Source organism: Triticum aestivum, chromosome 6A, assembly GCF_018294505.1.
Source record: "Triticum aestivum cultivar Chinese Spring chromosome 6A, IWGSC CS RefSeq v2.1, whole genome shotgun sequence".
Classification (NCBI taxonomy): Eukaryota; Viridiplantae; Streptophyta; class Magnoliopsida; order Poales; family Poaceae; genus Triticum; species Triticum aestivum.
In genome coordinates, this window is record NC_057809.1 from 253,367,288 (window position 1) to 253,383,559 (window position 16,272).

The window sequence follows — 16,272 nt, forward strand, 5'->3', positions numbered from 1 at the left end:
GGAGGAGAATAGTTCTGTCAGTGAACATATACTCAGAATGTCTGGGTACGATAACCACTTGACTCATCTGGGAGTTAATCTTCCGGTTGATAGTGTCATTGACAGAGTTCTTTAATCACTGCCACCAACCTACAAGAGCTGCGTGATGAACTATAATATGCAAGGGATGGATAAGACGATTCCCGAGCTCTTCGCAATGCTAAAGACTGCGAAGGTAGAAATCAAGAAGGAGCATCAAGTGTTGATGGTCAACAAGACCACTAGTTTCAAGAAAAAGGGTAAAGGGAAGAAGAAAGGGAACTTCAAGATGAACGACAAACAAGTTGTTGCTCAAGAGAAGAAACCCAAGTCTGGACCTAAGCTTGAGACTGAGTGCATCTACTGCAAAGGGACTGATCACTGCAAACGGATCTGCCCCAAGTATTTGGCGGATAAGAAGGATAATAAAGTGAACAAAGGTATATGTGATATACATATTATTAATGTGTACCTTACTAAAACTCGCAGTAGCACCTGGATATTTGATACTGGTTCTGTTGCTAATATTTGCAATTCGAAACAGGGACTACGGATTAAGCGAAGATTGGCTAAGGACGATGTGAAGATGCGCGTGGGAAATGGTTTCAAAGTCGATGTGATTGCCGTCGGCACGCTATCTCTACATCTATCTTTGTGATTAATTTTAGACCCAAGTAATTGTTATTTGATGTCAGCGTTGAATATGAACATTATATCTTGATCTTGTTTGATGCGAGACGGTTATTTATTTAAATCAAAGAATAATGATTATTCTATTTATATGAGTAATATCTTTTATGATCATGGACTCTTAAAGAATGGTCTATTTTTAATGAATTTCGATAGTAATGACACACATCTTTATTTTTAATCTAAGTTGATAGTCTCCGTTCCGGGTTTACTTTCATCCCAGCAAAGTCGATTTTTTTTCGTCCCCCTCAAGTTCCCTCACAGGCCAGAAAAGTGATGCTACTCCCATCGCGAGCAAGAAAATCGGAAGGAAAGAAAGCCAACGAAAAAAAATCGTCTTGGAACGAGGCCTCCAGGTGCCCTCGAGCTCGCACTCGCATCAGGAGTGATGCTACTTCCAGGCCACCACGCCACACCACCAGATCCCTTCGCCGCCGCCTCGCACTCGCATCCCATCGCCGCCGCCCGTGCATTCTCGATCGGAGAGGACGCCCCCTTCGCCGCCGCTGAGATCCGAGAAGAGTCGCCCTTCGCCGCCGCCTCCCTTGCAAGGACGCCCCGCCATGGGTCTCTATCGGTGCCACGACTGCCGCGGCCTCCCCACCTGCCGACGCTCTAGATCCGGCCGTAGTTGACTCCCTGTACATCATCTCAAGGGGGAGGGGCGTGAGGCGGTTGCCGCCGTCGGTGGCTGCACTTGAAGGTCTCCGCCGCTTGCTCCAACCAGATCCAGCCAGACCGTCCAGTGGTGGTCCACGTGCATCTGGACGGACGCAACGGCTTTGCCTCCCCTGTCCCATGTCTTCGTCCACCACACCATCCGATTGCGGTAATAAATCTATAGCCATGCCCTTTTCCTTGAGATGAACTACAAAATTTCTGTTCTGTTATATCTTGGTGAATGTCTCGCCAATTGCCATACAAATACATGTGTGCTTCTCCTGTCGTGCATTTGCTGGGTAAGCTGCTGCTACCCGGGCTCACATGACCCCGTGGAGGAAGGAGCTGCGCAAGGAATCACTGCCAAAAGACTCAAGACGAGTTTGGAGTGTCCTGGATTCCAGGCCATGTTCCGCAAGGAAGAAGCAACGATAGCTAGCCGAGGGTTCAGATTGACGTTCGCTTTGATTCTCGTTGATTCATTATTTTGACCGACCCAAGCAGCGCCGGCGCTCACGGAGGAGAACCTGATGTTCCTAGAGGCCTGACGCGCGGTCGGTCACACTTACTACGACAAGTCCTCCAACGGGTGGAGCTGGTTCAGGTACCACAAGCACCCTCCATGACAAGCAGGTTCCAGTTGTGCAAAGTCTGCCTGCTACTGCTATCCATACTGCACCATAGCAAAATAGGTTTATCTGATGCCTCAACGGCCCACACTTCTGCCAGTCACCCATTTATTTAGTGTTGGTCTGGGGAATTTTTTGAGTTGTTGTGTGTACCTTCATGTTTTTCCTTGTGAAATATCTTCATGTTTTTTAGATTACATAAATTTTTGAAAGCTGGATTTTTGTATGTCTTAGTTTCTACATTTTGTGAAACTGAAAGCTTTTATCATTGGACAGAAAAATAAACTTCTTCTGTTGCTATTTTGTATTTGACCTGACATTGTTTGTTTTCCAATTTCAGCTTTGGATCAGGACTAACCTCTAGCCAGGAAAGAACCTGAATCCCAAGGTGAGAGGCACCTTGTCCCTTAATAGTAGAGATGTGAACAAGTACTTTTCTTTATTTTGCTTCTTACTCACAAGTAGTTTCATTCAATGTGCTTACATGAGATGTGAACCCACAAATTCAGTGAGCTGGGAACTCAAAATTCCAATGAGGTTTTGAGATGCAGCAAATTATACTCATCGTATGCCTCGTTATTATTGTTGTTGTGTAGTTTTATTCCCAGTCGACGGCAGTGGCGGTGCCCACGTCCGCGTCATCGGTGCTGGTAAGGGGCGCCTCACCCTGTTCGGCATTATCTTTTGTTCTTCCTACGGCTGCAAGAACCCTCACCTTGGCTATGGCAGATGCGACAGATAAAGCAGACGGTCATCTTCTCTCCTTTCTCTTTTACCATTAGAGAATTTTAGCCAAGCCTGCTGAGTAACACAAAGCTATTATATGCGTTCAATGGAATGTCTGCAATGCCAACAATATTCTGAGTAAAAATGAACAAGGGTAACATGCATTGGATGGCTCAATTGTTTGTTGAACTAGGTTCGGTTTAGCTTGCTCTCACCAATACAAATTTTCCCACAGCTCATGCGTTCAAAGATGGTGATTTCAAGAATCTGTCAAGTTCAACAAATCATGCTTCTGTTTATAGAAACTTAAATAACAACATACATGTAATTTGTTTGCTTAATCACTTTATTGTTCGTTACTCTCGATCACCACCGGAGAAGGCGATACTCAAATTTGTGGCTGGGTGCATCTGCGGAAGTACTTGCTGATCTTCCCATGTCAGGTTGTCCTTTTCCCCTCTTAGATGTTGTAGGGTGTGTTTGCTTCCTGTCACCAACCGGAATGTCATGGGTTGGACCCGCTCCTGGGCCTCGTTCCAGCGTTTAGTTCGTAACTAAGATGGAACCCACTCGTTTCCTGCGGCCGAATATTCGGCAGAGATCCGGAACCGAGTGATACCTCCGAATCGAAGGAATTACAAGGAACCGCTCGTTCTCTCCCTTTCCTCTCCCGTAACCCGGCCATATCCCCTCCCTCTGTTGAATTGTACCGTTGTATGTATTGTATACGCATTGTATGAGATGTGATGGTTGTTGTACCTAGGCCTAGTCTTCCGCCATGACCACGCCATCCACTCCCTGCATGTAGGGAGTTAGGCTACGTGCCGCTGTGTATATGTAACAGACTGCTCAATGGAATAGATCACAGACTCATTCCGCCATTCTTCTTGGTAATCAGAGCGCAGGTCTCTCCCATCCTATGTCGACCAGCCCTCCCTCCTCTCCCGTCGACGACGGCCTCGGCCACACCCCCTCTGCCGATGACCTCGCTGCGGCAGCTGCCGCCTCTGAGCGCCCACGCGCCTCGCTAACCCCGGATCTCTCCAACTCCGGCGGCCTGCCTCTCGCCACGTCCTCACCCAACCCTATTCCCCCGATCCCTCTTTCTGTGCCAACCACCACCCCACCTCCCGGCGGCCTTCCTCCGAGCATCGCCGGGGTCGTCGACTTCAAGTTGGCCCTGGATGGGACTAACTTCACTCGCTGGCGCAACTACTTCAACCTCCTCTTCGCGCGGTACCACGCGGAGACGCACATGCAGGCCGGCGCCTCGGCGCGCCTCGCCGATCCACAATGGCGCGACGACGACAACACTATCCGCCTCTGGTTCTTCTCCACGATCGAAGGTGATCTCCTCGACCTCGTCGCCCTGCCCGACTCCACTGCTTACACCATTTGGCAGCGCCTTCACGAGTACTTCCTCGCCAATGAGGCCGAGCACGCAATGCACCTCGGCCAGGAGTTCCGGGCGTGCGTTCGCGGTGACCTCTCCATCAGCGAGTACTGTCGCCGCCTCCAGGGCATCGCCGCCGCCCTCACTGACGTCCGGGAGCCGGTCACCGACCGCACCCTGACCCTGCAGATGCTCGATGGCGTCGGCAAGAAGTTTGAACTGCCGGCCGCCATTATCCAGTCCACCGTGCCGCTGCCCAAGTTCGCCCAGGCACGGCCCCGCCTCGTCCTCGCCGAGCTCGCCATCGACAAGCGCGCACGCACCGAGGGCGCGCAGGTGCTGGCCGCGCTCCACGACGACGCCAGGGGCGCCGACGGACGCGGTGACCGCGGTGGCGGCCGCGGTGGCGGCCCTCCTGGCGGCGGTCCTCCGCCTGGCGGTAACGGCGGCCGTGGCGGTCCTCCAGGCGGCAACGGCGGCGGGCATCCCGGCGGTGGCAACCGCGGGCGTGGCGGCCGTGGCCGTGGCGGCCGTGGCCGGGGTCACGGTGATCCTGCTGGCGGTGGCCGCGGACCGCAGCCGTGGCTGGGCTACTTCGCCCCCATGGGCATGCCCTTCCCGCCGCCGCGCTCTCTGTGGATCCCGCCCAACTCTGCGGGCGTACTCGGCCCACGTCCGGGAGCGCCCCATCATGTCTACTCCGCGTCCACGATGGCTCCGACTCTGCCTCCACCACCTCCGTACGCCGCTGCCTCGCCCTACTCATGGGATGCCACCGCCATGTTCCACGCCGCGCCAAGCCAGGGGCACGTCTACCCACCTCAGGCTGATTGGATCATGGACACTGGCGCGTCCTCCCATGTCACCGGTGACCCAGGTACCTTGCTCGAGTCTCATCCCCTTTTAGCGCATAATACTCGTCATATCATCGTCGGTAATGGGGCTCGTCTCCCTGTCGTCGCCATCGGTAACACTCGGCTCCCTCCTCGCCCTTTCTATCTCACTCATATTCTGCTCTCTCCCAATATTGTGCAAAACCTTATCTCTGTACGTAAGTTTACGCGTGATAATCTTGTTTCCGTGGAGTTTGATCCCGTTGGTTTTTCCGTGAAGGATCTTCACACCAAGGAGGTTCTTCTGAGGTCCAATAGTGGTGACGACCTCTACCACTTCTCCGGCGACCATGGCGGCATCACACCAGCGGCGTGTGCACTTGTGACTTCGGATCTCTGGCATAAACGGCTCGGGCACCCGGGCTCTTCTTCTTTAGCTCATTTCCCGTTTGATGTTTCATCCAAATGTAATAACCCCCCCAAGTCTCCCACATGTATTGCTTGTCAACAGGGCAAACACACCCGCCTCCCTTTCTCCACCTCGACCACCTATACCACTGCGCCATTTCAGCTTTTGCATTGTGACTTGTGGACTTCTCCCATTGTTAGTTTTTCTGGCTACAAATATTACCTTGTTATTTTGGATGATTATACTCATTACTCTTGGACCTTCCCTCTTCGTGCTAAATCCGATACATGCGCCACTTTGCAGTGTTTCTTTGCGTTTCTCCTTACTCAATTTCATGTCCTTGTGCAATGTTTGCAGTGTGACAATGGCGGTGAATTTCTCTCCACTAACCTTCGCGAGTTCTTCTCTACTAACGGCATCGTTTTCCGTCTCACGTGCTCGCACACGTCTCCCCAAAACGGCAAGGCCGAACGGTTCATCCGTACCACCAACGACGTCATTCGCACGCTTCTCTTCCAAGCACGCCTACCACCGCCCTTTTGGGTCGAAGCACTCCATACCGCCACCGCCCTGCTCAACATTCGCCCCTCCCGTGCTGTCCACTTCTTTACACCCCACTTTCTTCTCTACGGCATCCACCCAACATACCACCATCTACGGACTTTCGGCTACCCTCGGCGAGCAGAAAGGCTACCGATGTTTCGATCTGTCCACCCGCAAGGTCATCACCTCTCGCCACGTGGTCTTTGATGAAAACTGTTTTCCGTATGACTCTGCTGCCGACCCGGCTGTGGCCACAGAAGATCCCACCCCCCCTGCCGCACCCACCACGATCCCCCTCGATCCGCTCACCTCGTACTGGGCCCCACGCGCACATCCGCCCCCCGCTGCTCCGCACCTGCCGCGCGTCCCAACCGGTCGCTCTCACCAGCCCCACCCACGACCAGCTCCACTCCTCCACCCAATCGCCACGCCTCCACCACGATCTGCGGGGTCCGCCACCCATGCATCCCCATGCAATTCACGTACTCCCGCTCCCTGCATGCCTCGGTCCGCGCGCGACACCAGCTGCAGCCCACGGATCCCGGGATCTCTACCCGCTTCTTCGACCGGGAGCAGCCCCTCCTCGGGGTTGGCGCCTGCTCCCCGATCCCCGTCTCGTCTTCTGTCCCCCCCACCGCGACATGTTCCCCCTCGTGCTGTTCCCGTTACACCGCACGCCAATCCGCACCAGATGATCACGCGCCGGAAAACTGGTTTCGCCATGCCAAAGAAACATTTCGACTTATCCGTCACCACTGCACCGTCACCACTTCCTTCCTCTTACCGTGCGGCTCTCAAGGATCCCCATTGGCATGACGCTATGTTAGACGAGTTTAACACGCTAATTCGGAATGACACTTGGTCTTTGGTGCCGTGTCCTGCAGGTGTCAATGTGGTGACGGGCAAGTGGATTTTTCGGCAAAGCTACATCCTGATGGCACCTTGGCGCGCTACAAGGCGAGGTGGGTGGTTCGGGGCTTCACGCAGCAGCCCGGTGTTGACTATGGGGAGACCTTCAGCCCCGTCGTCAAGCCTGCCATGATCCGCGTGGTCCTCAGCCTCGCCACGGCAAGCAATTGGCCCATCCGGCAAATGGACGTCAAGAATGCCTTCCTCCATGGTGACCTCGTTGAGACTGTATACTGTCAGCAACCCTCCGGTTTTGTTGATTCTGCTCATCCCACACACGTTTGCCGCCTCAAAAAGTCCTTATATGGTCTTAAGCAGGCTCCGCGGACATGGTTCCTTCGTTTCACCCGCCACCTTCACTCGCTCGGTTTTGTCTCCTCCAAGTGTGACACTTCTCTTTTCATTCTTCATCGAGGAGATGCCATGGCCTACCTGCTCTTGTATGTTGATGATATCATCCTCACAGCTAGCTCCACCTCTCTCCTCACTTCCCTCGTGGCGTCTCTCACCAAGGAATTTTCCATGAGCGATCTGGGTGATCTCCACCATTTCCTTGGCATTACCGTACACCACACCACTGCTGGGCTCTTCTTGTCCCAAGAGCAGTATGCTCTCGAGATCTTGGACCGTGCCAACATGCTGAACTGCCACTCCATCTCTACGCCGATTGACACTAGCTCCAAACTCTCCCTCTCTGGTGGTACACCCTACTCCGACCCGGCGAAATACCGTCGTCTTGCCGGCGCTCTCCAATACCTTACACTCACTCGGCCCGATATCACCCATGCTGTCCAGCAGATTTGCCTCTTCATGCACTCCCCTCTCGACACACATTTTCAGTTGATCAAGCGTGTCTTACGTTATCTTCGTGGCACTGCTCACTTCGGCCTCCAGCTTCATCGTGGCTCCTCGCACGAGCTGATATCTTATAGTGATGCCGACTGGGCCGGGTGTCCTGATACCCGCCGATCCACGTCCGAGTTTTGTGTGTTCTTGGGTTCCAACTTGGTCTCCTGGTCATCCAAACGCCAGCATACGGTGTCCCGCTCTAGTGCGGAGGCCGAGTATCGTGCCGTGGCAAACTGTGTGGCCGAATCTTGTTGGCTACGGCAACTTCTCACCGAGCTCCGGCGACCTCCCACGCGCACCACCGTTGTCTATTGCGACAATGTCAGTGCGGTGTATCTCTCGTCCAATCCTGTGCAACATCAACGGACGAAACACGTCGAGATTGACCTTCATTTTGTCCGTGATCGGGTAGCTCTCGGTGAAGCCAGGGTCCTTCACGTTCCGACCACGTCGCAGTTTGCAGATATTTTCACCAAGGGACTGCCCTCGACGGTCTTCAATGATTTTCGGTCCAGCCTGAACGTTTTGCCAAGCAACGTTCGGACTGGGGGGGGGGGGGGGGGGTGTTGAATCGTACCGTTGTATGTATTGTATACGCATTGTATGAGATGTCATGGTTGTTGTACGTAGGCCTAGTCTTCCGCCATGACCACGCCATCCACTCCCTGCATGTAGGGAGTTAGGCTACGTGCCGCTGTGTATATGTAACAGACTGCTCAATGGAATAGATCACAGACTCATTCCGCCATTCTTCTCCCTGTCTGTGCGCCGCCGCTCTCTCGTCTCGCCCCTCCCTCTCAGGTGCGCCGCCGCTCTCTCGTCTCGCCCCTCCCTCTCCGGTGCGCCGCTATTCCCTCGTCGCCCCTTCCTCTCCGGTGCGCTGCCTGTCCCTCATCTCTATTCCTCCCATAGATCTGCACCACCACTCGATCTGCGCTGCTATTGACTAACCATCTCTCTCTGTCGATCCGCAGCACAAAAAGGGAAGAAAATTGGGGTGCTAGGAAGAAGAGGAGCACGTGCGGACGGCGAGCAGCTGCGTGGCTGCTGTTGCAGCTGGGTTACAACACCGGTAGAGGCTACAGCAGCGGCTGCAATCTTCCTCCTTGAATATGCTTAGCTCTACAGATTTTACTGCATGTAGCTACGAGAGAGATGGGGAGGATATTGAGATGACACTCGTGGTTGCTTTTTGATTAAAGTTTGGTGTTCTATGCTGTTCAAACTAGTACCATATCCTTTGCAAGGATTGTTAGTTTCTCTGAAGTAAAATAGGCACACTCAAATTGCTATTGTCTGCTACTCCTACATCTTTGTAATAATTAGTGGAGCCATTGTTTTTAAAAGGATGTTGTTTTCCTTGCAAATATAAACAAGATGCTGCTGAAATTTTGTATTTTTGATATTCCGTTCTTCATTCCGTGCTTCCGGACCGAACACATGAACGGAACCATTCCATTCTACTTTTTGCTCGTACCGAACATAGGGCCGGAACCAACCCGTTCCTCTGGAATGGAACCATTCCATTCCGTGACAGTTGGTTCCTGAACCAAACACACCCGTAATGTGTTCTTCACATGTGACAACACTAAGTGAACCATTTTGGGCTTCATTTGCATTCTAGCATGGTGGTCTCTCCTATAGCTAGCTATAAATGTTGGCAGTTTCTTCCCTTTTTCTTTGGTGTTGTTTATTTACTGAAAAGAGTGTTTTTCTTGGTTTAGTATTACCTAACATAGTCATGTAAAGTAAACTGAACTGTTCAAATGCCCTCATGTTACTAAAAGGTGCAAATAGTTAGCATAGCTGTAGTCGGTGCCCTGTTATTATTTGTTAAGTTAGGATGCTTACGTTGTGGTTCGTTGTGTATGTAAGCTGACAAGTACTCCCTCCGTTCCAAATTACTCGTCGCAGAAATGGATGTATCTAGAACTAAAATACATCTAGATACATCCATACCTGCGACAAGTAATTCGGAACGGAGGGAGTAATGCATCTCTATTTTTCCAGTTTCAGAAAAAAATTGCACTGGATTGTGCCGGCTGGGGTGGTCACTTTCTTTGGAAAGAAAGAAACATATATATTGGAGATGCATGCGTTTAGATTTTTTTTGCTATGAGTTCAATAGTCTCTGTTAAATCACAGTAATTTTGTTGCTCTGCTGAGCAGGTTTTCTTATACATATATTTATTTTGAAAATTCATAGATGGATGAAATGCTGCTGAGACGTTACAAGATATTCCAGCAGAGGCATCCTTACCGTCCGCATTACAAGGATATGAGAACATTGGGGTCCTGAAGGCAGTGACCTGTTTACCATACATGTATTTACTTCCTTTCTAGGGCGGAACAATGGAAGGCACAATTCCAAGTACAGCTCTTCAAGAACAGTTCTCTGAAGGAACAACAATTTACAAGCTTGGCGCTTACCAGGTTCAATATGCTAGGGAAAGATACAAAACTGTAGATCGTCCATGGAGAGTAGTGTTTGCCCAAAAAACTACCGTGGAACCAATTGTGCCTCAGCCACCAAACTTTCCCAATTATGGATATACCACCTACAATGTACACAGTATCAAAGCCGCATTAAACAAATCATTTTGTTGTCAGGTCAGCAACTCTTAAGAATTGTTTTTATTGTATAATTTTCCACTTCTTACAACTTACAATTTACTGAACTTGTGAATGTACACAGTATCACAAGAACATTTGCGCCGAGTGGCGGATCGATTGACCAGATATGAGAAAATCACATCACAAACGTGCGCCAACTTTTATCATTTTTCATTCCGTGTTCTTATCTCTCCACTGAAACAATGATATATCTTTCCAGAATGCCCGCCATTGTGACGTTTTGGGGAAAATTAGCAGATTCCCTTGATGCAGACAAGCTACAACGGTGGTCTGCTCAAGAACCCATTATAGTTCTATTTGTTGGCATGCCAGTACATGAATTTAATGTAAGTACTTATCGTCATCTTATATCCATCCTGCACAATTTAGATAAGAAATTAAAATTACCTGTTAAATTTTTTGTACAGGAAACTTGGCCTTCAAGTCCTGTCTGCCATATTGCGATGGAACGGCAGTATAATATACAAAACTTTGACGAGGCTCATCTGCTTCAAAATTTCACAATAAGGTTTGCCTTTTTTCTCTTTGCATTTATTCTGTTAAGTCTTCAGATTGTTTGTGTTGGCCGACGAAAAAAGATTTAGGATCCTAGATTTCTACTTATATCACTCTGCAAGCTCACTAACCAATCCGTCCATTTGGATTTCAGCAGATATAATGGACTATATTCACTCACGTTGGCCACAACCTGTTTGAAGAAATTTCTCTTTTGATTTATTGGTGTGAAGTTGTTGTTTCATAGATATATCTAAGCAAGGAAAGTTTGTTGTAGAGATATATGCATGTTCTGGCCTTGTATTCTCGTCCGTTTCATGTTCGAGATCAACGTATTCATTAGATTAAATTTTAGTGTTGCATCGTTAAGCACTTTCTTGAATAACATGCAATAGGTGTATGTTCTATAACCTCTACGCTTTAGCTGGAAATGGTAACTTGATTGAACTCGATCAGTTGTAAGCTTACCTAAACTCGTACGTACATAAACAAACTGCACTTCCATCTCCCTGTAGTCATAAAGAAGTATACTGTAAAATTCATAGATGATCAATACTATTTCATTTGCATAAACAAACTCAAGGCATGTACACATTTTGGATCACGATCTACTATTTACCATGCATCAGTTAACTCAAGGCATGGAGAAGATAGAGATTGTCTAATATATCCGATAGCGCAATATAATTTTCTCTTGCATATTTATAATCTGCCATTTGAATGATGTTTTTTGTGTTCTAGTCCAATCAAGACAATTTGCAACTTTGGTGTTGTCACATTGGAGTCCGTGCTGAGCAGCAATGGGAGACTGTCGTTGATGCCCAACCAATGATGCCGACGAAGGAACGAGAGTCGACGAGGAGTAGACGCCATCGGTTCTTGAACCGCCAAGCCACTGTTGTCCGTTTGGTAATGTCCGACGTATCAGTGGCATAGTATGACTTGCCCCGATTTTGACGTCGTCTACCAACATCCGACGAAGGGAACCCGTCCCGGTTTCCATCTTGATGGTAAGTTCTCTAATCTTCTATCTCATGGGATGTGATGTGGTTGCCTTCATTTTGGCTTTTGACAAAGGGTTGAAATTAGCTTATGTGCTTCCGACGATTGAAATTCCAGTTATATTATCAACCTTCAGCGAGCAGTGACAACGAACTCCATCCCCCCACCACACCACACCCATGTTTCATATGATGTGCTTTAAGCCATGTTTCAGCTTGTCTCGACCCAAGCATGTATTTTTTGTTTCAGTTGTTGAGATCTGCACTACAAAACTGAGAAAGGCCCATAACTTTTTACAGGTCAGCCATGTTTACTAAAATATATAATTTCTAAAACATTTCCAGCAATATGCGAGTTGTTTGCTTGCTCAACCTTACGCTAGGATCATTTCTACACACTAAATAGAGGGAAGTTGGCTTGTGCCTTACTAGAGACAGATGAACCAACAAAATGATTGGAAAGGCTCTTTCCAAGCATAAGGTAAGCTGAATCTTGTACAACTTACTTCTTAATATATTTGGTCAGTATGTTGTTTATTTTCTGAAATTGATACTCCATTGTAGAGGAGCTTTTCAAGGAACCTAAGAACCGGAACCTCCCCTCCCCCTCCTGTGACGCTCCCGCGGGCGTCCAGGGGGCAACCCTAGCACCGCCGCCGGTCCCCCCTCCTGCTCTCCCTCCTCCCTCGCCGCCGCCCGGGGGCGCGAGCGGGCGAAGCCCGCTCGTCGCTGGCGGCAGCGGGGCCTTCTCGTCTCTGCGCGTGGGTGTTTCGGCGCGTGTGCCGTTGCCCGGCCAGGCCCTTGCGGCAGGTCGACGTCGCACGTCGCTGGAGACTCCCCTGGTGGCCATACATGGATGCGGCAGAGGGCTCTGCTTCCTCATTAGATTAAATTTTGGTGTTGCATTGTTGAGCACTTCATGTGAATGTTCTCTAGTCTCTATTGTGCAGGGGGTTCTACTCTCCCTCTTGAGGCAAGTGTGGATGTAATGGATATTGATTGTGGTTGTTTGGACAAAAATATTGCGTGCAAACATTATTGAGTACTGATGGTGAGATTTCCAATTCCTTTATCTTTTGTCCGTTTAATCAAGAACAATGTTTAGAGCTTACATGGCTGTCCAAATTTAGTTCTGTAAGAGAAATATTGATGTCATGCAATGTTTAGTGTGGAGTAGGGCAGTTATTTTTACAGAGCTGTTCCTCAGTTCTCATTGAGCAAAGATTGAATGCGTGTGATTTGATCTACTACCAAGTCAATCTTGGTCCACATTGTCGGAGTTTTCTTATTAAGTCTTTTTGTTGCTATTAGTATTTTCATTTATGCAGAGGGGCCGGGTATAATGCTTAAACCTTTTAAGTAATAAAGCGCCCTTCATTGAAAAATAATAGTATTTTCATTTAAACTGGAAGTTTATGTGAAGAAGCTGTGTTGAAATGTATGAGTTTGTTTTCCTATTTTTTTTTGGAAGAATGAGACTATCAGGAACAGTATCAAGTTTGTAGCTGCTCATCGTCTCATCCATAAAAAAGGTTTAGCTGCTCACGTAATATTCACACATCATTGGTGGCATGTCAGTGGCAGGCGGAAGGAAGCTTTTTGACACATCTCATTTTTCTAGCAACTACAAGAAATCAGTGAAGCAGTAGGAAGTAGGAACACAGTCCAGAAGATTATCTGATGACATGATATGCTACCAGATGCCTTTTAGTGCGTAACAAATGTAACTTCTTCTCCAACAAAAATAATAATTAGAGGCAAAAATAATAATGAAGCTTCTTGAGTACCATCCCGAGATACATATTTTATTCCATTAGAAAATACAACTATATTTTGTTACATTTAGGTCATGTTATATCGTGCATGTGTGTTACAGGTGTTTCTCTCTACTTTGTGCTCCAGATTTGCTTTCCCTACAATATGGCAGATTAATGTATATTCTTGTGAAGTCATAGTATATTGTTTAATCTGGGGTTTACTCCGGTGTCAAGTGTACTATATTGCTAGATTTAACTTTAATCTACGCGAGTTGCTCTGTAGCTATTTCAGCATAAATGGTTCATCATACTAGGATTTAATTAGTGATCTAACTTCTGTTGCTTCTTGGTGAATATGAAATATATTGCGTTTTCATGGAAGCAGGAGCAGAGTAGTTGTGGAGCGGGTCGTGGGAGAGACGGTTGGTTAGCATGGGCTGGACGGGAAGGTGATGCTTGCGATGGCGACCAAGCCGGCGGGCAAGGCAGGGGCGACCATGGCCATCGGGGTGTTTTCAAGGGAGAGCGAGGCAACCGCCATCACGCAACTGAAGAAGTTGAAACCCGGGGCGAAGTTGGTCATCATGGCCAGCATGAAAGTTGACAAACCTAAATGCCGGTGATAGGTTCGCTGCTGTCGCGCCGTCTTTAAACTTGGTGGAGACGCAGAAGCAGTGGCAGAGCTAGGATCAAGCCACGACCCGGGCAAGCCCCAGGCCAATCACTTGGTACAATGCTAAACAGTGTAAAATCCGCTACAGTAAACAAGCCTGAGGACCTAGGCCGCCGCCTGGGCAGCTTGGGGCTTGTCTCCGCCACTGCGCAGAAGGAGAGCGGTGGCGCTGTGAAGACCTCGATGACTGCTGCCATGACCACGACCATGACGATTGTGTTGGTAATAAAGATACTAATTGTATACAAATCCCCCAGCTTCGAAAACATTAGATTATCCAACTTATTATTCAAATTTTTGATTCAAGATAAATGGAAATTTCCTATATACAATGAGCTTATTATTGAAGGTTGCATCGATTATGTTATTATTACTGAAATAAGAGGCTTATGAATTTTTCAATCTTTGTGTATCTTGTAATAGTGACTGCCAATCTTTGTGTACCTTGTAATAGTGACACATGGATGCGTGAAGTTGAGTGATACTTTCTCTGTAAAGAAATACAAGTGTTTAGATCACTATAATCTAAACACTTATATTTCTTTACAGTGAGAATACTAATACTATTTATAAATGGATGATATATATCCAGTTATAAGTTCTCGGGTGGCGAGCGATTTGGCTGCTTAAGGAGATAGGAAGATTGCCGAGAAGGAAAAAAAGTGAAAGAGAATTTATATTTGTCGTTGCATGATGAAAACTGGATGTAACCGCTTAACCCGTACTTCTAAATTAGAAGAATAATTTGATCAATGTGTCCATATTTTTACTATTCCGTGGCAACGCATGGGTATTTTGCTTTTACCAGTAGCAACGCACATGCATTCTACTAGAGGTCATCTCTCATACGCTTCAGTTTTCACATAGGCGTGCTAAGGATCCAGAAAATTACGATCATCTTGATGTGAAAAGAGTCACTCTACTACATTATCTTATATCATGGTTTTTAGGGTTCTTATACCATGTCGATATTCAAACAAAGTGTAGGCTGTGGACAAAAGATTTGACATTCTTGATTTAGACAGTATGGAGGTGTTTTTCTATGTTAGCTATTTCTTTTATGTCAAAATTGGCAATACAATATGTGGTCTTAGGAATCATGCCGTGCGGAGGGTCATCAACTCTAGAGAAGGGTAGGGGCAGGGGCAAGGGAGATGCCTGACGGTGAGGCGGCATGCCGCATCGCGGCTGACTGCAGGTGGTGCTGTCATCAGAGGGTGGTTCTTTTCTATACATGTGTAATTTAACATGCATTATGCTTATATATAACTCAAGTAAAATATTTTAAATGCCCGTGGCAACGCACGGGCAGTCTACTAGTATTCATAATGTTGAAGCCAAAAGATGCAGAGTTGATAATGATAGTGCAACTTATTTGTGGCACTACCGTTTAGGTCATATTGGTGTAAAGCATGAAGAAACTCCATTTTGATGGACTTTTGGAATCACTTGATTATGAATCACTTGGTACTTGCGAACCATGCCTCATGGGCAAGATGACTAAAACGCCGTTCTCCGGAACTATGGAGCGAGCAACAGATTTGTTGAAAATCATACATACTGATGTATGTGGTCCGATGAATGTTGAGGCTCGCGGCGGGTATCATTATTTTCCCACCTTCACAGATGATTTGAGCAGATATAGGTATATCTACTTGATGAAACATAAGTCTAAAACATTTGAAAAGTTCAAAGAATTTCAGAGTGAAGTGGAAAATCATTGTAACAAAAAAAAAATCTAGTTTCTACGATCTGATCGTGGAGGTGAATATTTGAGTGACGAGTTTGGTCTTCATTTAAAACAATGCGGAATAGTTTCGCAACTCACGCCACCCGGAAAACCACAGCGTAATGGTGTGTCCGAACGTCATAATCGTACTTTACTAGATATGGTGTGATCTATGATGTCTCTTACTGATTTACTGCTATCGTTTTGGGGTTACGCTTTAGAGACAGCTGCATTCATGTTAAATAGGGCACCATCTAAATCCGTTGAGACGACGCCTTATGAACTATGGTTTGACAAGAAACCAAAGTTGTCGTTTCTTAAAGT

The 16,272-nt window shown here is 47.7% G+C and overlaps 2 protein-coding genes across 12 annotated transcripts; both read left to right on the plus strand.

Annotated features, from left to right (window-relative positions):
• Positions 1 to 969: 969 nt before the first annotated feature.
• Positions 970 to 6,108, plus strand: LOC123129588 (uncharacterized). The gene is made up of 3 exons (XM_044549694.1): positions 970 to 2,385; positions 2,594 to 2,647; positions 2,727 to 6,108. Exon 3 carries the CDS (start codon positions 3,643 to 3,645, stop codon positions 6,106 to 6,108), a length of 2,466 nt encoding a protein of 821 aa, XP_044405629.1. The 5' UTR covers positions 970 to 2,385; positions 2,594 to 2,647; positions 2,727 to 3,642.
• A 2,200-nt stretch (positions 6,109 to 8,308) lies between these two features.
• On the plus strand, positions 8,309 to 14,574 carry LOC123127390 (uncharacterized). Of its 11 annotated transcripts, XR_006462443.1 has the most exons (11): positions 8,309 to 8,534; positions 8,634 to 8,731; positions 9,866 to 10,269; positions 10,355 to 10,421; positions 10,493 to 10,619; positions 10,701 to 10,801; positions 11,530 to 11,798; positions 12,040 to 12,089; positions 12,196 to 12,270; positions 12,354 to 12,840; positions 13,932 to 14,574. XR_006462443.1 is itself a non-coding variant. In XM_044547071.1 (7 exons), exons 3-7 carry the CDS (start codon positions 10,134 to 10,136, stop codon positions 11,004 to 11,006), a joined length of 495 nt encoding a protein of 164 aa, XP_044403006.1. In that variant the 5' UTR covers positions 8,309 to 8,534; positions 8,634 to 8,731; positions 9,866 to 10,133; the 3' UTR covers positions 11,007 to 11,523. The 11 variants fall into 11 exon arrangements, 2 of the variants coding, with proteins under 2 accessions (XP_044403006.1, XP_044403007.1); XR_006462441.1 differs by having other exon boundaries at positions 11,530 to 12,089; XR_006462438.1 differs by having other exon boundaries at positions 11,908 to 12,270.
• The last annotated feature ends 1,698 nt before the right edge of the window (positions 14,575 to 16,272 follow it).